The following is a 21,335-nucleotide window of genomic DNA, read 5'->3' as shown; positions in this document are numbered from 1 at the left end:
CAGAGATAGTCATCTCTCTCTAGATACCTGATATTTTCCCAGTGATAGAAGACAATGCCTTGGTCATCTTGGCTTCTGCTTCCATCCAGTGTTGTACTTTCTACTGGGAAGGTCAACTCCTTGTCAGGGCCAGCCACTGCTATTGGAGGACTGTTATTTTCTGTAAAAATAATATTTAGTGCATCACATTTGCTGCACCATCAGGGACTGTCAATCAGAGGAAAGATTTTACACAGAATATTAGATCACAAGCCTTGTATATATGCTCAAAGGTGTAAATCACGAAATGGCTGAGGTTGGAAGGGACCTCTGGAGGTCATCTGGTCCAACCAACCTGCTCAGGGAAGGACACCTAGAGCAGGTTGCCCAGGACCATGTCCAGACAGCTTCCAAAGATACCAAGGAGGGAGTTTCTACAACCTATCTGCGCAACCTGTGCCAGTGCTTCGTCACCAACCCGTACAGTAAAGTGCTTCTTGATGTTTAGATGACACCTCCTGTGTTCCAGGTTCTGCCCACTGCCTCTTGTCCTGTCACTGGGCACTCTTCTTTCAGGTATTTATAGACATTGGTAAGATATCCCTGAACCTCCTCTTCTCCAGGCTGAACAGTCCCAGGTCTCTCAGCCTTTCCTTACAGGAGAGATGCTCCACTCCCTTCATCACCTTTGTGGCCATTCATTGTACTCTCTCCAGTAGTTCCATATCTCTCTTGTGGAGCCCAGACCTGGACATAGTACTCTACTGGCAGCCTCACCAACACTGACTAGAAGGTAATTAATTACCTGTTGGTGATACTGGCTGTATCTACTCATGTAGCCAAGAATGCCATTAGCCTTCTTTGTGGCAAGGGCACACTGCTGATTCACGTTCAATTTGGTGTCCACCAGGAGCCCCAAGCCATTTTCTGCGAAGTTGCTTTTCAGCTGGGTGATGCCCAGAACATAATGGTGCCTGGGGTCATTCCTCCCCAAGGTACAGGACTCCACACTTCTCCTTGTTGAATTTCATGAAATTTGTCAGCCCACCTCTCCAGCTGTCTAGTTCCCTCTGGATGGCTACATGACCCTCTGCTGAGACACCCCTTTTTTTTTTTTAATTCATCCACAAATTTACTGAGGGTGCACTCTACCTCATTGTCCAGATCATTTGTGAAGTTCTTGAACATGACAGGACCTAATACTGACCCATGTGGTACTCTGATCATTACAGGCCTCCATCTAGGCTTTGCACCAGTGATCACTACCCTCTGGGCTCAGCCATTCAGCCAGTTTTCAACCTACCTCACTGCCTACTCTCCTCTTATCTAATAGGGTGGTCATCTCATCACAGAAGTTCATCAGGCTGGTCACGTATAACTTCCCCTTGGTGAATCCACACTGACTTCTCCTGATGATTTTCTTATCCTTCATGTGCTTGCAAATGGCTTCCAGGGTTAGGTGTTCCATCACCTTCCCATAGATACACTTGTAAGTCACACATCTAATATGCTCAAACCGGCAAAAAGTGCTAGGTGGGAGAAATGAGCTCTGTAACAAGCCAAATTCCACAGCAAGTTCTCCCTTTTTCACAGTCACACTCCATGAACTTTACAGTCCACTCAGTACATCGTATCAGAATGTTCTATGACAAGAGCAGTGTGGTATTGATCTAGTTTCACCACTGAGACCCCTTCAAACTACCCACGTGAATATGGTTCTTTACCTTAAAAGAACTGACACAGGTTTCCTGCTGCTCAATGTCAGCGCAATGCCACTAGCCTAACATCAGTTTCAAGCCTTTGAATATTTAGTACAGAAACATAACCTATTAAGCTGTTTTCAACCTTTGCTGTTGTGGCATGGTGAACCACGAACACTACCATTTTCCTGAATATTTACTTTCCCTTAGACCTGCCTTCAGCAATAGCTCCTTCCCATTTCCACACTATTACCAATCTAAAAGGCACCACCATATGATGTACTTGAGATTTATCTTCCTGATTTCTCCATTAAATGCCCATTATAAAGTTTCCCCAGAAGGGGCCATCTACAAAAAGCTGTAGAATAAGCAACAATGGGGAGACACCACATTGCTCTATAGTAGAATATGAAACCTTCAGATAGGCAGAAAAGGCCACTTTGGATGTAAAAATCTACAACAGGCAAACATAACTAACTCTCTCCCCCACCCACACCCCCATTTAAAAAAACAGTAATAGTAAAAAAAATATCAGATGAGGCCTGGTCCATTTGGACCTGTTCATCATTCAGCTTCCAAATCTAAACAACCAAGTGAAAGAAGCAGTTTTTGAAAACTACTCGCTTGACTTTCCCCCCCTTAGTACATGCAACAGAATTCTAGGGAGAATTCATATCACACAAGGGTTCTTCAAGAACTACAAAACAGTAAGAAAATTGAATAAAACATTGATTAATATATTGAACACCTTTGCAAAACAGATTTTGCAGGATATTAAACTGAGAGCTACATTTTAGTTGTTAGAAGTACACTCAAACATCTCTGTGCAGGGTGCCTTACATAATCAGGCTGGTGGGAGCCTTCAGGATCACCATCCGGACTTTCTGCAGTTCTGTTCTATTGTTTGCTTTGATAGAAAATGGAGGTGGAAGAGTCCTTGATGCAGGGATACCGGCTGTTCAGACTGCCACCTGAGTGGTGCAATGCAGGGAGATGAGGTATTTGAGGCTGGTGCTAAAGCATCAGGCTGGGCCACCCCGAGGGACCCAGACGTGCCTGCAGTCAACTTACCAGGCTGTACTATCAGAGTGACCTCAGCTGTGGAGCGCTGCCTTGCTGAGTCTGTGACAGTCAGCTGGAAAGTATAATCTCCTTCCTGCATTGCAGATAACTGGAGGTACGGAGTCCGCACTCCCTACACAGCGGGGAGGGGGGAGGGGGGAGGGAGAGAGATGCATACAGAAAAGCTCAAAACATCTTAGAGAGCAAACATGGAGGAAAAACAAAATTTGTTTTAATTCACAATAATAATAATTCATTGCTTGAGCAAGCAGTGGAAGCACCTTGTAGACAAAGAGTAGACTTAAAATTTGATGCACAGATGTCATATACCCAATATTGCAGCTGTCTACCAACCCAGAGACCTATATAGAGACAGTAAACTTTAATTTTTTATGTTACTATAATCGCTGCATTATTTCTGGACAACAGTAATTGTAATGAACACATGGGAAACTAACTTTCTCAATTAGCAAATTAAACACCAATGAAAGATACTATAAAATTATTTTTAAAAAATCATGACATCGATTAACATAATATTTATTTATGAAAGACAGTTAAACACAAAAACAAGTAATTAAACTCAAAAGCATACTTGACTTGACCCTAGCCAGGAAGGCTTGGAGAAAAAACACATATCAAACAAGACAACTCGGTCCTCAGTATACACTTATGGCAGTAATTATTTGTCACATATGTAAGTTCACGATAAGGCTAGGCCCAGCTATATGTTCTTTTGCTAACAGCATTTAAAGCATATCTCATGAGAAACAACAAATCACAATTTCCTTCTTCATCGATTGCAATTATCGTCTTTTCCAGGGAAGTCTCGTGTGAACTAAAGGATATGGAGCAGATCCACCTGGAAACTCTGCTAAGGAGCATGGAAAATAAGAAGGTGATTGGTGACAGTGAACATGGCTTCTCTAAGGGCAAATCGTGCCTGACAAATCTGGTGGCCTTCTACAGCAGGGTTACAGCATTGGTGGAAAAGGGAAGAGCAACTGACGTCATCTAAGTGAAAACTGTTACTGACTTCAATTCTCAGATTTAAAAAATACAATAAAAGAAAAACTAAATATGCCACCATAAAAGAGCATAAAATCATTTTGCCTTCATAGGAATCTCATGTTTTAGTGAGCATAAAAAACACCAAACAGTGTGAATTGTTAGAAAGCTGACAGAAGTCTTGTGATCTTTCATTCAAAAAACAGAGTTCTTTCTCAAGTGCTACTTTCTCCAGGAAGAGAAACTGTTTAAAGAAGATGCTGATTACCACTACCTTCTCTCAAAAACAGTTTGTGGCACGTCTAGCCTCTCAGAAGATGCAAACCTGTGGAGCAGGTAATAGGGTCCATGGTCAGAGCAAATTGAAATTCTCATACTCCCAGGAAACAAACAATAGCAAGAAGGAGAAATGACAATAAAGCATGAAAGAAAAAAAAAAAAGCGATGATGAGAAGGAATTAGAAGTAATATCTGAAAAAGCTGAATACATCAGAGAGGAACAGCAGCACTCTGGGTATTTTAGTACTCCTGAATAGTTACTTTTGTGTGTGTTTCTTCATATAAAGGCAAAGATAAAAGAGCATTCTAATACTACATAAGGAGAGAGAGACATACCTGCATTGCTACCACCTTGCCTTTGCTTTTGGGACTGAGTGACCACTCATAGCTGACAATTTCATGGTCATCACTGCTCTGGTTTCCATTCAGTGTGATGAAGTTCTGGGGCAAGGTGACTGCCTGATTAGGTCCTGCATTAGCAATAGGTGGGTAATCCACTGGTTTGTTGACAGTCAGAGATGCAATTGTGGAGTTGGCTGCTCCATCTGAATCAATCACTGTGAGCCTACAATAGGAAAAAACAATATTGGAAATTGTTAGACCAGACTGCTGCTAAGCTGTAAGGTCAAAGATTCACATTTTTCTGGTATGTGAAGAGAGCAAAATCGATACATAAACCAGAGTCGCTGATCTAGATTATGTGAACTTCTGCTTCAGAAAGACTTGAACTAAGGCTGGAAAGAAACTCAGAAGTCTGATTTTCAACCACATCTTGCAACCTAAAAAAAAAGAAAAAAAGGCCTAGCTATTCTGGATCCCAGATAAAAACTGTTCCCTGCAATCAGCAGCAACTCCATCATTTCAAATAGCTTTTGCTACAAAACCTTCAAAGTTTTGGTCAATAAAAAACAGGATTTCATTCACTGGCTACACTCCAACAGCCCCTGTTAATAACTACACCCAGAACAATTCTAAGCGTTCAGAAAGTCTGCTTGTCATAGCACAAAAACAGCTTGTAACTTCTTATTTCTTTGTAACATGCTGCTACTAATATTAATGGACTTTATCATCAGCTCTGATTTTGGAAGGAGACATCAAGTGACAAAACTAAATGTAGCACAGGGTTTAAACAATCACTATTGCCTTTCAGAAACACAGTGGCAAATTACCTAAAAGTGAGAGACTTGAAAGCGATGACAGACTGACCTCCACAGTGTGGTAACCAACTACATCTCTAATGAACCACTGTTGCAACTACTGTATACAGCTGAACATATGGAAGAGAATCACTCCTGTAGCCTTCCACAAGTGAGAACAAAACTAGTGCTCCTTCGTCCTCTCATTAGGGAATGCATACTTTTGCAGTGGATGCACGGCCATGTGTGTCAGGAGTCCTGGATTTTGTTTTCCAACTAATTTCCTGTGAGCTTGAACAGTAGAGTAAGTAGCCTGTTCAAGTACCTCATCCTCTCCTAAAGGCACATGAATATAGGAAGTGATTTCTTAGTTCCCTTGTGTGCAGAATACACTTAACAGCACTGCTTGTAAGTGAACTCTGTCCTTTTCAATAGAGGAAAAGTAATCTTACTCTCACTTCTGCCACTGTACAGCATGGCACAACTCCAGTAAAGAACAGAGAATGGAAGCTGAAGCAATTTTTCGTGATGCCTATGCAAAACAGCATGTTTCACATACATGTACACCAGTCATCAGCAGGCTTCCACATTCTTCTGATGCTACACTGATATCTGATGTATCCACTTGCAGGCTGTTACCTACTGGCAGCCAAGGCTGGATCAGTGGAAAGCACATAGGTACAGGATGAGGCTTTAAATTAAGAAGTCCAGAAAATGAACCCTGATTTTAATTAAAGCACACAGAACTGCAAACATTGCTTCTGTTGTCTGGACAAAATCCAGTGGATTTTGCAAGGATTAATTGGAAGAAAATAACAGCAAAGCAATGGCTTTTAGAAAGAACAGAATTACTCTTATAAAATCAGCACACCACGTCGCCTTGCAAAGATCAGTCTCCCAGTACTGTTCTGTCTGCCACCACCACTCAGGGGATGACTTTCACATCCTGACTGCAGTCTCATGTCAGGACATTTGCCAAGTTCTAAGCTGAAAAGAAATAAAAGATGTTCTCTCCCACTTACTGTTGCAGGAAGTGGGAGGTTATTTCATTTTATTTCATTTCCTATGCAAAACGAGGTGTCACTTTGTGCTGCAAAACATCATCACACCAGTATCAAAAAATCACAGCAAGCACTTCTTAATGAAACTGGTCCCTATCTCTCTCTACTGTGAAAAATGAAGGTGAAGAGCATACAGAAAAAAAATGAAGCTCCTTAAGGAGGTAGACATGAGCTTAAAACCAAACAAACATTTAATCATTAAGATTGGAGAAGACCTCCATGATTATCCAGTCCAACCATCCCCCTACTGCCAATGTTGCCCACTAAACCATTTCCTGGAGCTCCAGGTCCAACCTTTCCTTGAACACTCCCATGGACGGTGACTCCACCACCTCCCTTGGCAACCTGTTCCAATGCCTGACTGCTCTTTCTGACAAATCTCTCCTGTTTCCAACCTGAACCTCCCCTGGCACAACTTGAGGCCATTCCCTCTAGTCCTGTCACTGGTTATCTGCGAGAAGAGGCTGAACCCCAGCTGCCCACACCTTCCTTTCAGGCAGTTGTAGAGAGCAATAAGGTCTCCCCTGAGCCTCCTCTTCTCCAGACTAAACAACCCCAGTTCCCTCAACTGCTCCTCACAGGACTTGTGCTCCAGGCCCTTCACCAGCTTCATAGACCTTCTCTGGACACGTTCCAGGGCCTCAATGTCCTTTCTTGTACTGGGAGGCCCAACCCTGAACACAGTACTTGAGGTGCGGCCTCACCAGAGCAGAGTTCAAGGGAATGATCACCTCCTTGGTCCTGCTGGCCACACTGTTTCTGATACAAGCCAGGATGCCGCTGGCCTTCCTGGCCACCTGGGCACACTGCTGGCTCATGTCCAGGTGAGCACTGACCAACACCCCCAGATCCCTTTCCTCTGCGCAGCTTTCCAGCCACTCTCCCCCAAGCCTGTAGCACTGCATGGGGTTGTTGTGGCCAAAGTGCAGGACCCAGCACTTAGCCATGTTGAATCTCATCCCATTGGCCCCTGCCCATCAACCCAACCTGTCCAGGTCTCTCTGCAGGGCCTTCCTACCCTCCAGCAGAGCGACGCTTCCCCCCAGTTTGGTGTCATCTGTAAACTTACTGAGGGTGCACTCAATTCCCTCATCCAAATCATCAATAAAGATATTAAAGAGGATGGGCCCCCACACCGACCCCTGGGGAACACCACTCATGACCGGCTGGATTTCACTCCTTTCATCACCACTCTCTGGGCCCAGCCGTCCAGGCAGTTTTTAACCCAGCAAAGACTGTACCTGTCTGAGCCATGGACTGCCAGCTTCTCCAGGAGAATACTGTGGGAGACCGTGTCAAAAGCCTTGCTGAAGTCTAGGCAGACTGCATCAGCCTTTCCCTCATCCACCAGGAGGGTCACCCAGTCATAGAAGTAGATTAGGTTAGTCAGGCAGGACTTGCCTTTCATGAACCCATGCTGACTGGCCCTGATCCCCCCACTGGTATAGTGTGATTGCATTCAAGATGACCTGTTCCATCGGCTTTCCTGGCACCAAGGTCAGGCTGACAGGCCTGAAGTTCCCCAGGTCCTCCTTACGACTCTTCTTATAAATGGGCGTCACATTAGTAAGTCTCCAGTCATCCAGGATCTCTCCAGAAAACCAAGACCGCTGATAGATGGTGGAAAGCGGCCCAGCAATCACATCCACCAACTCCCTCAACATCCTTGGGTGGATCCTATCTGGCTCAATGGACTTGTGAGAGTACAGGTGGAGCAGCAGGTCTGTAACTGTTTCCACCTGAATCATGGGGGGTTTCTTCAGTTCATCTAGCTGACATCAAGGAAAGACTTATAACCTGAAAAGGAAGTATCCACGCAGGCATACCTGAAAGTGTAGTTTCCAGGAACAAGCTTAGACAAGTGCAAGACAGGTGTGTCAGCAGATGCCTTCTGCTCTCGCAAAGGGCCTTTAATTTCCTCCCAGTGATAACTCACTATCTTCATATCATCTATACTTTCTACATGAATTAAAGAAAATCGTATCAGTATATTGTAACAATAGCTTGTATGAATACTAAAGTCTCTCATGAACTTATCCCTAACCAGTGTTCTATAATAATCTTTACAAGCATATTCAAACAGAGTTTGTGTACCACAGCTACTGAATGACACATTATGAGTTACATTTTGTTTGCTCTACCATAAAAAAATATATATTCTTCATGCACAGATAAAGTTAATCTCAGTCAGATTCACTGCACATGAAAGTAGAATGACTACATATTCCCATTTGTTTTTTCTTGGTAAATACAAAAATGTAAACCTTCGCTTAACTTCAAAACAAGCTCACAGACATCTCATTGTATCTTACATGACAGGTGTCTGCAATGAACCCAGACTGGCACAGAGGCCCATAATGGGGATTCCAGGAAGGACAGGAAAATACTCTAAGATCATATGCTGTTTGGATGTAGCAGCTTCTAACACACTGCCCAAGTTGAAGGCTGGATTTTTATAGTCTTGACACATACTGCTTGATTTTATTTATTTAAACACAATCAAATCACATTTTCTGTAGCTAGGCAGAACAGCAGAAAGAAAAAACTTCAAAGTACAGGTCATTCCAGAACCAATATTACTCAGCCTCATACCATACAAACATTTTATCTAATTATCTTTTTAAAAATCATTCATAACTGGACTCAAATTCTCAACATGAATCATGATTCAGGGAACTTCTGTGAGTATACTGCAAAGGAATTTCATTTGTTACTGATAAACAGTAGTGTTCTAACTGTATATTGAAAATACAGGTTGGTCTAGTACATACGACTGCCATCAATGAAGGTGGAAGTTGTAGGCAAAGAAACTTCTTGTACTTTGGGTGAAGCAACAGCAACAGGTGGCTGATTAACCCTGATTGCTGTAAGAAAGACAGGGAAAGCATTGTGAAGACCCAGGCAAAGATAATCTGGTAACAACAAATCAACAGTCCCCAGTGATCCAAGTCTAGGATTGACAGCTGTGCAGCATCTGCAGTCCTTTTTGGACAAGGGACTGAGAAGGTTACTGAAGAGCAGTGCACTTAGGCAACAGTCTTCTGCTGCAGCCACTTCCATCTGGTATGATTTAGACAGACCTGTGCACTGTAACTTACAGCTACAGCCTGTTCAATGCCTACTTGCTGATTCTAGTTTTAGTGGAGAAAGGGACCACAGAAGGTGTCATGATGCCTTCTCAGGTCTTGCCTCAGGAGGGCACAGGCTAGAGAGCACTTAACTGCAGTAAGCAGGATCCTCAGCTGCACTTACTTACAATGATTTAAAGACAGCAAGACATGAATTACACCTCTGCATGATTGTACTACTAGATGTCTTTGGCAGACAATAACTGACAGACTACTACGAAGACAGATAATACTACTAGAGTTGAAGAAATTATTTTAGCCAACTGATTTACCTGGTTTGACAGTGACATTTACAAAACCTTCTCCAAAGGCATTTTCACCAGAAACCGTCACTTTGAAGGCATAAAGTCCCACCGATAACTGAGACATACACAGAACAAATCCAGTTACATGGTGAAATATATAGATGCAGTCTGCATACAATCTGTTAATTGTGTTGTAAACGTAGAAAAATCTTGATATAAAAGAAACTCTAGGTTTCAAATAAGCACATACATGAAAGGCACTGGTTACTGCCTTGTGAGGTGAGGAATACTTTGGAATTTTTACTCAATCTCAGAAAATTATGAAAGCACTCTGAAAGAGGCATTTCTGGAAATCTGAAAAAGAACTGTTGACACATGCAAGTGAAGACAACTGAGAGTAATTGGAATTCCTCAAATAAAGGTATTCTTCATTACAGGTTAAATTCCTGTACACACTGCATGGGCCTGAACTTACAGCTCACTTACATGAGACAACTTCAGCGTCTGGGTGTACCTGTGCTCCATTTCACCACCATAGTCAGCAGGGTGACTGATTAAGCTCCACTCGTAGTTGTAGGCTGTTTCTAAGACAGTGTGTAAGAATAAGTGTGTAAGTGTAAGAATAATCAGCTCTGCCTTCAAGATAAGCCCAAGAAGCAAAGAAATTAAGTTCACCAGTCAGCTAAAACGCTGCAGCAGGAAACTATGACTGCAATTACTCGAGTCAGCAAAATGAAGTGTTATGAATACATGTTAAGCTTCCACAGTGTGCTGTAACTTGGTAAAGCGGCAACGAAGTTAACAGCCTTTACAAATAAGTTTAAAAACCAGCTTCACCCGTAGCTGTGTAAAACATTCACCACCTATGAAATACACATTCTTTGCTGCTGCAGCACAGAAACTGGTAGTTTTAAGGTAAATGTTGTGTTCAGAACCTAGTTCTTCACACCTCTGCTTAACAACAAGATGCTGTAACCTTAGCCACATCATCTTTTGGTAGAAATCATGGGCTTTCTTACTGAATCATTTGGCTAATGTTCAAGTTCTGAAAATACAAGCCACTCCAAAATCTCTAAAATCCAAAGGAGGAAATGCTCTCTGCAGATGAAACCACAAAAAAGGTAGAAGGAGAATATTAGATTTTATTCTAAAGCATGGACATTCACATCACTTGGGACTTATCTACATTTACAGGCTAGTAGTGCGTGAGCATCTCCTGTATGGCAAGGCCATTCAACTCACCTGTAGGCGGTGGTGGGACAACAAAGGCATTCAGTTCAACCTCATTTTTGGGTAGCATCACTTGTATGTTATCTCCAGCAGATACAACAAGTTCTTTTACTATATCTAAGACAGAATGAGTACATTATGTTTATAAAGATGAAGATACAAAATTTATATCCATCGCAAGTATTATTTGCAATGGATTAAGTAAAATTTGACAAATGCTCTGCAGTGAATTGGCAAATATAAATAAAACAATCCTGATACATAATCAATTAATAATCTGTCATAATCATGACTATGGCTCCTTCATCTTTTACTGATCTATTCAAGACAATTGTTCTTCCACAAATATGAAATATTCACCTACACTCACCTGCTTTAGACAGATGAGTTCTGATTTTTCTTGTATATCACAGTTAACATTTCTCTGCATAAAGAATTATGCGTTTTTTTAGTATTTGGTTGAAAGTACAGGAGTTCAAACATATACAACAAAAGACAAAAAGGAGCCATCAGCACTAGAAGAATCTTCATTAAACTTCATTAAGTAACATAGTCCATCCTAAAATCAGTGTCGTGCCTTTTCTTCACCAACAAGCTTCTATGTTTGTGTGGCACTTGAATAGGCATGCTTAAGTGTCCAGCTCATCGTGTCACTTTTAAAAATTCTGCTACTGCAGCAGAGTTATTTCCTTGCTAAACTGCACAGTCTGTCTACATGTCATCCAGGAACACCCTCACAGTTCTCATCTGTGCAAATTCTTTTCTCTTCCCCAAATGCTGAAGTCTACAAACTCAAGCCCCAACAGAAACATACCAAAGCACATCTTCAAGCAACATTCTCATAGACCTGTTTTTAAAAGGTTTTAAATGTGTTCCTGGCTACAGGGAGTCTACAGAATAAAGGTACTCCAAAAGCAACACTCACTAGTATCTACATGTAAGTGTCCAACTTTTACATGATGAGCAAGAGACTACTCAGCTGTGGCAGCTGACAGGTGAAAAAAGGGATGAAGCAAAAAGGTTATGCTGACAGTACACTTTCTGTTGCTGCTACTTAAATGTGAGGGTCCAGAATCGCTCGTGGAAGTTGTCCTTGACACCAGTGGAGGTTTGTGCTTCTAAAAAATCTTTTCACTTCCACATGTGATGAGAACAAAACAGCTAGGTGAAGGTGATGACCAAAGCAGGAGGAGGGACTGTCTCCTAAACTGAGACAGTAGGGCTGTGCAAAGCAATTTGAGGAAATCCTTGCACAAAGCAGTACTTCCAGTGAGATTCATCACAACCTTTCCTTCAGCTGCTTCTTCCATACTCTTTTTTGAGTCCTCTTCAGCCTCCTCCCATAAGGGAAGAGGAGGAGCTGCCTAGTCAACACTCAGTTGTAATGATGATCCATTGTCTTGGAGAGGATCTCTCTTGAAGCTTGTCTCCTTATGTTATCTCCTACTGCTACCCTGGCTGGCATGTTTTAGTTTGGCACAATGTGCTAGGAATGTCCCAAACCAGACTTGCTCCACCAAGAAGCAAAGGGCTTAGCTCTCCCTGTCCCTCAGGAGCACAGAAGAGCACACACCTGCGATTCCCTGGTTCTTGTGACCCTTCTAACCCTTTGTCAGGGCACATAGGAATGCAGGAAACTCAGCATGAGAAAGGAGATAGACTAACATATACACAGAATTTAATGCGACTACAGAGGGCAGAGCAATTAAACACATATTTTTCAAAATAAGAACTTTTCCTCTGTAGCTGGAAGTCTGATAAGCCTTCTTCCAGGTTTGAAATTAGAGTAAAATTAGAGTAAAATATTTTTTCAGGATGAAGTGGCCACATTCTCCTCTATTAAGGGCTGGGCTTCCTCATGTCCCCCCTGCTCTGCTTCATGATACCGTACCACTATACATGGTGTGAACCCTACTGATGAGTTTCTGAGAGCAAGCAATATTTTGCAGTCACACAAAAACAGAAGAGTGGCTATAGGAAACTACTGTGTATCTCCAGAAAGTATTAGGTATTTCTCACCAATAAAAAAAAAATAAAAAATAACCTGTTACAAAAATGCTCTTAATTTGCTTTTAACTTTACTGCATTTAATTGAGTTATAATTTCCCACTGATGTTAGGCTTGGTCAGAATTTTTCCTCAGAAAGAACAAGCTGAAGGTTCTTAAGTTTGCGCTGTAGGACTACATGCTTGAGGTGTGATGATGCTGCATTTGGATAAAGAGCTTATAACAACAGGATGCAAGCTTGCCAGTAGTAAAAGCTATCACCACCTGCTGTCCAACCTGCAGGTACCCCTCAGATCTCCAGCCATGTTGAAGTATTACCTGCTTTAGGAGCAGTAGCAGGAGTTGGGAACTGCTGCATGGGCTCAGATGGCACAATATTAGTGGGAAGCAGCACAACCCCACCTTCGGTGATGTTCTCTGGGGCCACTGTGGGAGTCTGGGTTTTCTCTGACACACCTGGGGAGAATTCCACTTCGTCTGAAAGAAGGGAGTGCGTAGGAACCTGCAAAATGAGTTATTGAGTGTCATTTATGACTTGTATTTCACGTTCATAGATTCACAGGTATGCTTTTCTTTAAACAGCATGTTGGGTTTGCCTGATTTATGTAGTGTGGTGGTTTCACTCAGCTGGGCAGCTGAACTCCACTACAACTGCTCTCTCATTCCCCCTTCTCAAATGGAAAGGGGTAGAAAATATGATGGAAAGGGTTCAAGGGTTGAGATAAAGACAGGGAGATTGCTCAACATAGGCAAAGCAGACTCAGTATAAGGACATTAATAAAATTTATTACTTGTTGCTAACAAGATAGAGCAGTGAGAAACAATCAAAAAAACAAACTCCAATATCTTCTCCCCCATCCGCCTTTTTCTACCTGCTCTCCTGAGCAGTGGATGGAAATAGGGACTGGGGGCTGCGGTCAATCCATGAAGCTTCATCTCCGCTGCTCCTTCATGTCAATCTCTGCCACCTGGTCCATGGGCCGCAGCCTCCTCCAGGCCACATCCACCTGCTCCACCGGGGGCTCCTCCACAGGCTGCATTGTGGAGATCTGCTCCATGTGGGACCCATGGGCTGCAGTGGGACAGCCTGCTCCACCAGAGGCCTCTCCACAGGCCGCAGACTTTATCACTGTTCTCTCTGAGTGCACACACACAACAGGATCCTTGCCTTTCCTACTACATCTGCTCAGTCCTGGATTCACTCCTGAATTTCTTTCACATTCTTTCCTCACTACTAATAAAGTGCACTCCATCCTACATCTTCAAAATCTTACCATGCTTTGACAAAGCAAAGGGTTTCTTTGCCTTCCAAATTCAATAGAAATCTACTGTTCTGAGCATCCTTTGGCTTTTTTCCTCTCCTGGCCCCTGGCCAGGCTATCAGCTGAGAAGCAGGCACCCAGGCTTTGCAGGGCAGACAGGGAACAGTCACACCTTTCCTGAGACACTCTTCTGCAATAGCACCAACCAACTCTTCACTCCTCAAGCCTAGGCAAGGCTTTGCAGTCATAAAGGTGTTCTGTGGCGCTGTCACAGCCAAAAAGCTTGAGACTGAGAACATAAGCAGTCAGCAGATAAGCGGACTGGGGCAGTATCAGAAATTGATCTCTTTAATCTCTCAAGGAAAAGGTATTACTGAGAGCAATACTGGAGCAGACGTGGTGTGAAAAATGAAAGGAAAATGAAAGAAGAGAAAGACTTCTTTCGGGGGGGGGTGGGAGTGGACGACAACATCACTTTAAGAACACGCAGCACTGCAGATTTCTGCTTTGGGCTGCCTGACAGTGACTCTGTACAGATTTCTAAATGTATTCATGTTACTGAGCTTTTACAGCCCATGGAAAAGCCTACAGTGGAGCTAAGGAAACATGTTAGTAAGAAGAAGCAGTGGCAAAACAGAACAAAGAAACAATAAACCACAAAAGGAAAATGCTATGCACTGAGCTAAACCTCCTGTGCATTTGGACACCTCACCAAAGGGACTGGAGCATAACATTTAGCAAAAAGAAGGGGACTGGAGACTATGAAGGGGAGAGAAGAGGTGTCTGGACAGCAGCTGAGCCTAGGAAAGGCCAGGGAAGGGTGTTTGCCGTAACTGTTTCCATCTTAGTTTCTCTACAGATGTCCAGATTCAAAGGGCTCCCACTTGGGGAACAATGAAAGTACAAGGGAAACAAGGCTTTGGCAATTTCTCAAAACCTTCTGCTTCTCCAGCTTAACATTTTTAAGATTGCTCTACGTTAACTGAAATCCCGTAAGAGTCATTTCACAAACAGCTTCCCAGTGATAGCCTCTACAAATCTGCTAACAGAGCACTGCCAGACCACCTTGCAACTACAATACTTACAACTATCACAGAATGGCCAAGGTTGGAAGGGACCTTAGAAGATTATCTAGTCCAACCCCCTTGACAAGCAGGATCACCTAGAGCACATTGTGCGGTTGGCAACCAGGAAGGTTTTGAGTATCTCCAGAGGAGACTCCACAACCTCTCTGGACAGCCTGTTCCAGTGCTCTGTCACCCTCACAGGAAAGAAGTGCCCTCTCAAATTCATCCAGAACATCCCGTCCTTCAGTTTGTGCCCATTGCCTCTTATCCATGTGCTAGGCACAACTGAAAGGAGGCTGGCTCCATCCTCTCAACACCCTCCCCTCAGGTATTTATACACATTGATGAGTCTTCTCAGTCTTCTCTTTTCCAGGCTAAACAGGCCCAGCTCTCTCAGCGTGTCCTCATACGACAGGTGCTCCAGTCCTCTCATCATCTTTGCAGCCCTCCTCGGACTCCCTCCAGTAGCTCCATGTCCCTCTTGCACTGGGGAGCCCAGACCTGGACACAGTACTCCAGGTGTGGCTTCACCAGGGCTGAGTAGAGGGGGAGGATCACCTCCCTTGACCTGCTGGCAACACTCAGATCCATTCAGGATCCCATCGGCCACAAGGGCACATTGCTGGCTCACGGTCAGCCTGCTGCCCACCAGGACTCCCAGGTCTCTCTCTGCAGAGCTGCTCTCCAGAGGACAGCCCCCAGCCTGTACTGCTGCTTGGGGTTATTCCTCCCCAGGTACAGGACCCTGCACTTGCCCCTTTATGAACTTTCCGTTGAACTTTTCATTTTAAGTTCCCGTCCATATCGGCAGTACTCGAAAAAAAGCAAAGCCTTTCTATCCTAGCTGGGATGGCAAAAATCATTGAAGGAAATCACCAAGAAGGCTGGGCCATCTATATCAGTACCACCACACAGCATGAAATCTCAGCTTTCATAAAGCTGTATTTGCACCATCCCTTAGAGATGAGAACAGATCTGCTCTGCTGCAGCAAAGCCACAAATCACCATTTGATCAAGAACAGCTGACAGAGCTCTTGAGAAGCTCTTAGAGGTTCCAGTCCCTGCTAGATGTCCTCTACGGGCTGCAGCCCCATGTCCACCTTGTCGGTGCTGTGATGATGTTATGCTTATTTTGGTGTGGTGAATTCTTTCTCTTTTTTGATGTAAGTGAAGTTTGTGAAGGTTGTGATAACTGTAAAGTAAGAGTATATTGTGATTAGTCTTAAATATGCTTTTAACAGAGGCAAGGGGTGGAATGTAGTGGGTTTACGTGGCAAGGTTTTGGTAGCAGGGGGCCATAGGGGTGGTTTCTGTGAGAAGGACCTAGAAGCTGCCCCATGTTTGGGAAGGGCCCCACTGCTGACCCGAGCCGAACCAATAAGCGATGTTGTTTTGTGCCTCTGTGAGAGCATATTTAAGACAGGGAAAAAAACACTGCGCCACACAGCAGCTGGGAGAGTGAAGGGAGTGAGGAACGGCCTTGCAGGTGCCAAGGTCAGTGTAGAAGGAGGGGAAGAGGTTCTCCAGGCGCCGGAGCAGAAGTCCCCTGCGGCCTGTGGTGAGGACCATGGTGAAGCAGGATGTCCCCCTGCAGCCCATGGAGTACCACGGTGGAGCAGGGTTCCACGCTGCAGCCCGTGGAGGAGACCACGGTGGAGCAGGTGGCCCTGCACCGACGGAGGCTGCCGCCTGTGGAAGACCCCTGCCGGAGCAGATTCCGGGCCGGACCTGTAGCCCGTGGAGAGGAGCCCACGCAGGAGCAGGTGACCTGGCAGGAGCTGCTGCCCGTAGGGGAGCCAGGTTGGAGCAGTTTTCTCCTGAGGGATGGACCCCATGGTATGGACCCATATCTGGAGCAGTTCTGGATGAGCTGCTGCCTGTGGGAAGCCCACGCCGGATCAGTTCATCAAGGGCTGTATCCCATGGGTGGGACCCCACAGCACAGGGGACGAGAGTGACCGAGAAGGAGCAGCAGAGAAGAAGTGCTGTAGACTGACCATAACCCCCATTCCCCCGCGCCACTCGGGGGGAGGAGGTGGAAGAGGGTGGATGGGGGGAGAAGGTGCTTTTGGTTCCTTTCCTTTGTTTCTCACTTCTCTCGCTTGTTAGTAATAGGCAATAAATCTTACTGTCTCCTTATGCCGAGTCTGTTTTGCCCGTTACAATAATTACTGCATGATCTTCTCGTCCTTATCTCAACCTTTGAGGCCTTTTCATCATATTTTCTCCCCATTCCTCTTTGAGGAGGGGGAGTGAGAGAGCGGCTGAGGTGGCGCTCGGCTGCCCACTCGAGCGGAACCACGACAAGCAGCACCTCTCATGTTCCTCACAGCACTCCCAGAGCCGTCCCAAGAATCGCAGTTCTCAGGATATCTAGATCTCAAAGCAGAGTCCAGAAACTGCTGCATCTCTAGGCTGTGATGGCATCCAGATGTTCTCCATGCCTACACTTCTGCCACTTTGGTCATACCCTCCAAGAACCTCAGATATCATGGATTTCAAGCAACTTCCTTGTTTTCATGTATTTTTCTTCCCTGCAACAATGGCAATAAATTGTCGTTTTTACAGCAAGAGAGAGGCTGCTGTTGCTTACAAAGCCTGATGGAATTTAGGGCAATCAAGACAACACCACGTAATTTTTACTTTTTCCCTTTCGATTTTGGGGATGACTCAAACCCAGCAGATGATGGCTTTACAGCCCATTTCAACTTTCCCACTGATCAGACTCTTTTCTGCAGGAGACAGAGACCCTTTAGAAACCATCTAACCCATTGGCATAAATAGAGAACAAGCGCATGTCTTAGATATCTAAATTAGGCTTTACGTACTTAACAGATATTTAACTTAGGTTCTTTATTTATTATTGCCAGAGTCAAGGAAAGGAATCTGAGAACAAAAACTTCTCCAATTTATGCCATTGTACGTTCTGGTCCAAAGGAACCACTGTTCCTTCCCTTAAGTACCTTGACTCTCTCTCACATTTTAAAAGCATTATCAAAGTTATTTATTCAGCACCATTACATCTATAACACCATTAGGCATTTAGTAACATGAAACCATAGAACACGCTAAATTTGATTGATAGAGTAACTGATGCTTACCGGTCTTGCTCTGTTGATGCTGGTGTGCACTACTACTGCTGAGCTTACAACTTGAATTTGGATCACCAAGTGTCAAAAGGGCAGAATACCAAAACATTTCTATTAAGACAGGTTCAAGCCTACTGATCTGAATAATTCCAAGGAAACCCCACAGTACCCTAGAAGCAGCTCTGCTCCTTATTATCTGATAGGGAAGTGTCCTTCAGCAATTTATCTGCCTATTAAGACAACCCCTTCAGTCTTTTCTACACTATAACAAGACTAAGTCATTTGAATTCTATGGTTGCATTATAAAACAATCTAACTTGATTCGTCAAAAGAATTGTGAAGTGGCCTCACCATACTCTGCCTGCTTCTTGAGGGATACACGTACCTCTTCTTGCAAAGCATCATTGGGTTGTGCAAGCAGCTGAACAGCTGCTCTGCTTCCAGATGTCTTCCCAGGTAATGGTGTAATCCCTGGGAGAGAAGACAACCTCTCTGTGTAGTGCTGTTCACGAACAGAGCTCGCTTCAGAGCTGTTTTTATTCACAAGCCCTTCATCTTTTACAGCTTCCCCTTCCTTTTCAGGAAAGTCTTCCTGATTATCTCCATCATCAACCACTGAAGAGTTGAAACCATTTTCACCTGCCACCATCAGGCCCCAGTCAGCATAATCCGTGCTCTCCTTCTGTTCGTGTTTGATGCTCACTTGGAAGGGGTCCTGCTCCAAGTCTTTATAGTCATCTATGTATTCAGGTATCTCCTCAAGGCTGAGATCTTTGCCAAGCAAAGACAGCTCCTTCAGGCTACTCACTTCCTCAGATGGCTCATTCTGGCGTCCCACAGAGTGGACCATGCTTGGGATCACCTGTCCAAATCCCAGCAGCGAGGCTGGCCTCTGAGAAGGCCTCAGCACAAAGATTAGATAGGACTTCACCGTTTCAATTTTTTTAGGTTCACAGTTCTCTTTGTGTTGGCAGTTCACAATGTAACAGCGCCGTTCAAACATCCAGGACAAGTCACAACCTGAGAGGTCACAGCATGCTGTGATGCAGTCAGACACTGACGTAGCATGAGGAACTCGCATAATTTTAGCGGTCTCTAAGTTGGGAGATATTACTGCACCTGCGTATGTGGCTCCTTCTCTGCACTGCTCACAATAGGAACCTGAAACAATAAAACCAGTATGAGGTACAACACTACAACCAAACCATAATATTGTTTTTTATGTCCAAAAAGGGCTTATGACAGGAGACAAGATAGGTTGTACCCAGCTTAAACAAACTCATTTAACTAATGTCACCACTACTTTTCTTTTAGTATGTCCATTTGCAGTAGTATTTGTACTTAGGATTTTTCAGTGTAGGATCTCTATTTTATCACATGTTTCTTATTGGCTTGCTCCAAATACAAATGCCAACATAAAGAGACCAAAGTCATCTGTGAATACTTAAAAACAAAAACAGAGCAGGGAAAAGAAAAAAAAAAAAAAGAGGTACTCTGATACTCCCCATAACACAGGGAGAAAAAATAAGTTTCAAAACAAAAACAAGAAGCAGTAACATCTCATTGTTCCATTTGAGTGAGAAGGAAGCTAAGATCTCCACTTGAGAAACATGTCATCTCACTCAAACTTCACAAAAGCTGTCTCATACCAATGTAAATGCTGGACTTGATAATACAAGATACAGGGGCAGGGAGGGGAATTGAATTCTCAAAGTTTTGCTGCTTTAACCATTCATGTGAAATCCCAAGAGCTTGTTCCAGCGCTGAGAATATTTATACCTTCACTGCAAAGGAAGGAATCTTTTAGTATAACATCCAAATTATTTTCATAGCATAGAGATTACAAGTACAAAATACTTAAATCAAGTATGAATTGACTTAATGTACATCTGAATCAATATTTAACATTTTTCCATGTGCTATGACTGCTGTTCAAAATTCCTCTCCAAAATGCAACCTTAATCTGGTCATGCTTCAAAAAAAATGTTTAGTAAAATCAGCACATTCTTCTTAACATGGTTTTCAACCAAGCTTGCTATCTCAGCCAGTGAAAACAAGATGCCACTGCTGTGGAGCTAATACAGCAAGAAAACCAACTTTGATTTGCCTACCTTGCATGTCATTAACAAAGCTGTCAGTGGAGTACTGGTGGCAGAAAGCTCATTTATAGCATATTATAGCATAGGGCAGATAAAAAGAAGACAGTTTAATGGATTACATCTCTTCGGAGATTCAGCAAATCTCCTACACATGCAAGCATACCCAACAACCACACCACAGCTAACCCACTCCTGGGCTGAACTGCGGTTCACAACACACTGCCTGTGTCCAGCTACTGGACTACCTGGGGAGCATCGCACTGCCTGGGATGAACGTGCAGCTTGCATGACAGATTAAGTGCAGTGTGAGACATTCACAGCACCCCAGACTATTCCCAACTGACCCATCGCCCTAAAGGACAAGCTGACAGGACAGCCTGCCATTCAACCACTGAATTCTCTCCACTCCACTCCAAGGACATAGCAGAAAATATAGAGCGGGCAAAATTTTATGATGGTTTTGCAGAGCTGGCTATTTGGGATGAGGAAAAGCATTTATTTATTTTTATTTTTTATGTTTTGTTTTTAAATTCACTTGCTTGCAACCAGGTATAGCTGAATAGGAAGCTGACAAAAAGGATAAACAGCTTCAAGTACTGTTTTTCTGACTCTAGCTACTCCTTCATGGAGCTGGGAGGCTGACTAGTCTTCCACTTTTCAGATTCAGTGAGAAATCTGCTCAAGCAAACAGGAACTTATAACAACCTAGCCTAACAACCCAGACATGAAGCACCTTTACCTGCACCCAGAAGATGCATGATTTGTGCACTTTTTCTTACACGTGCCATAAAGTTATTTCTTCCACATTTCCTTTCACCTCCAAGAACACAAAACCCTGGCAAAGACCATGAGCTGCCAGCACAAATTGTTCCTTTAAGTTGACGGGGCACCCAGAGGAGCTCTGGGTTAAAATGCTGGAGCACCTCCCAGCATGTTGAGGTGCCTCTGTAGTGCCTGTGCACTAATGCATACGGTATGGGGAA

General features: G+C 43.7%; 1 protein-coding gene across 1 annotated transcript in view; it reads right to left on the bottom strand.

Annotated features, from left to right (window-relative positions):
- KIAA0319 overlaps positions 1 to 21,335 on the bottom strand; it is a 52,524-nt gene that overhangs the window by 16,892 nt on the left and 14,297 nt on the right. Inside the window, exons 3-12 of the mRNA XM_082755105.1 lie at positions 18,639 to 19,414; positions 13,154 to 13,337; positions 10,841 to 10,945; positions 10,085 to 10,182; positions 9,626 to 9,713; positions 8,997 to 9,089; positions 8,052 to 8,184; positions 4,365 to 4,593; positions 2,751 to 2,874; positions 28 to 160 (exon numbers count right to left, since the gene is read on the bottom strand). Of these exons, the coding sequence (XP_082611231.1) occupies positions 28 to 160; positions 2,751 to 2,874; positions 4,365 to 4,593; positions 8,052 to 8,184; positions 8,997 to 9,089; positions 9,626 to 9,713; positions 10,085 to 10,182; positions 10,841 to 10,945; positions 13,154 to 13,337; positions 18,639 to 19,414 (1,963 nt within the window). The remainder of the gene's footprint in view (positions 1 to 27; positions 161 to 2,750; positions 2,875 to 4,364; positions 4,594 to 8,051; positions 8,185 to 8,996; positions 9,090 to 9,625; positions 9,714 to 10,084; positions 10,183 to 10,840; positions 10,946 to 13,153; positions 13,338 to 18,638; positions 19,415 to 21,335) is intronic.

This window comes from Aythya marila (assembly GCF_965140915.1).
Source record: "Aythya marila genome assembly, chromosome: 2".
NCBI classification, from domain to species: domain Eukaryota; kingdom Metazoa; phylum Chordata; class Aves; order Anseriformes; family Anatidae; genus Aythya; species Aythya marila.
The sequence above is the reverse complement of the archived record's forward strand: the minus strand, read 5'-3'. Positions and strand labels throughout refer to the sequence as shown.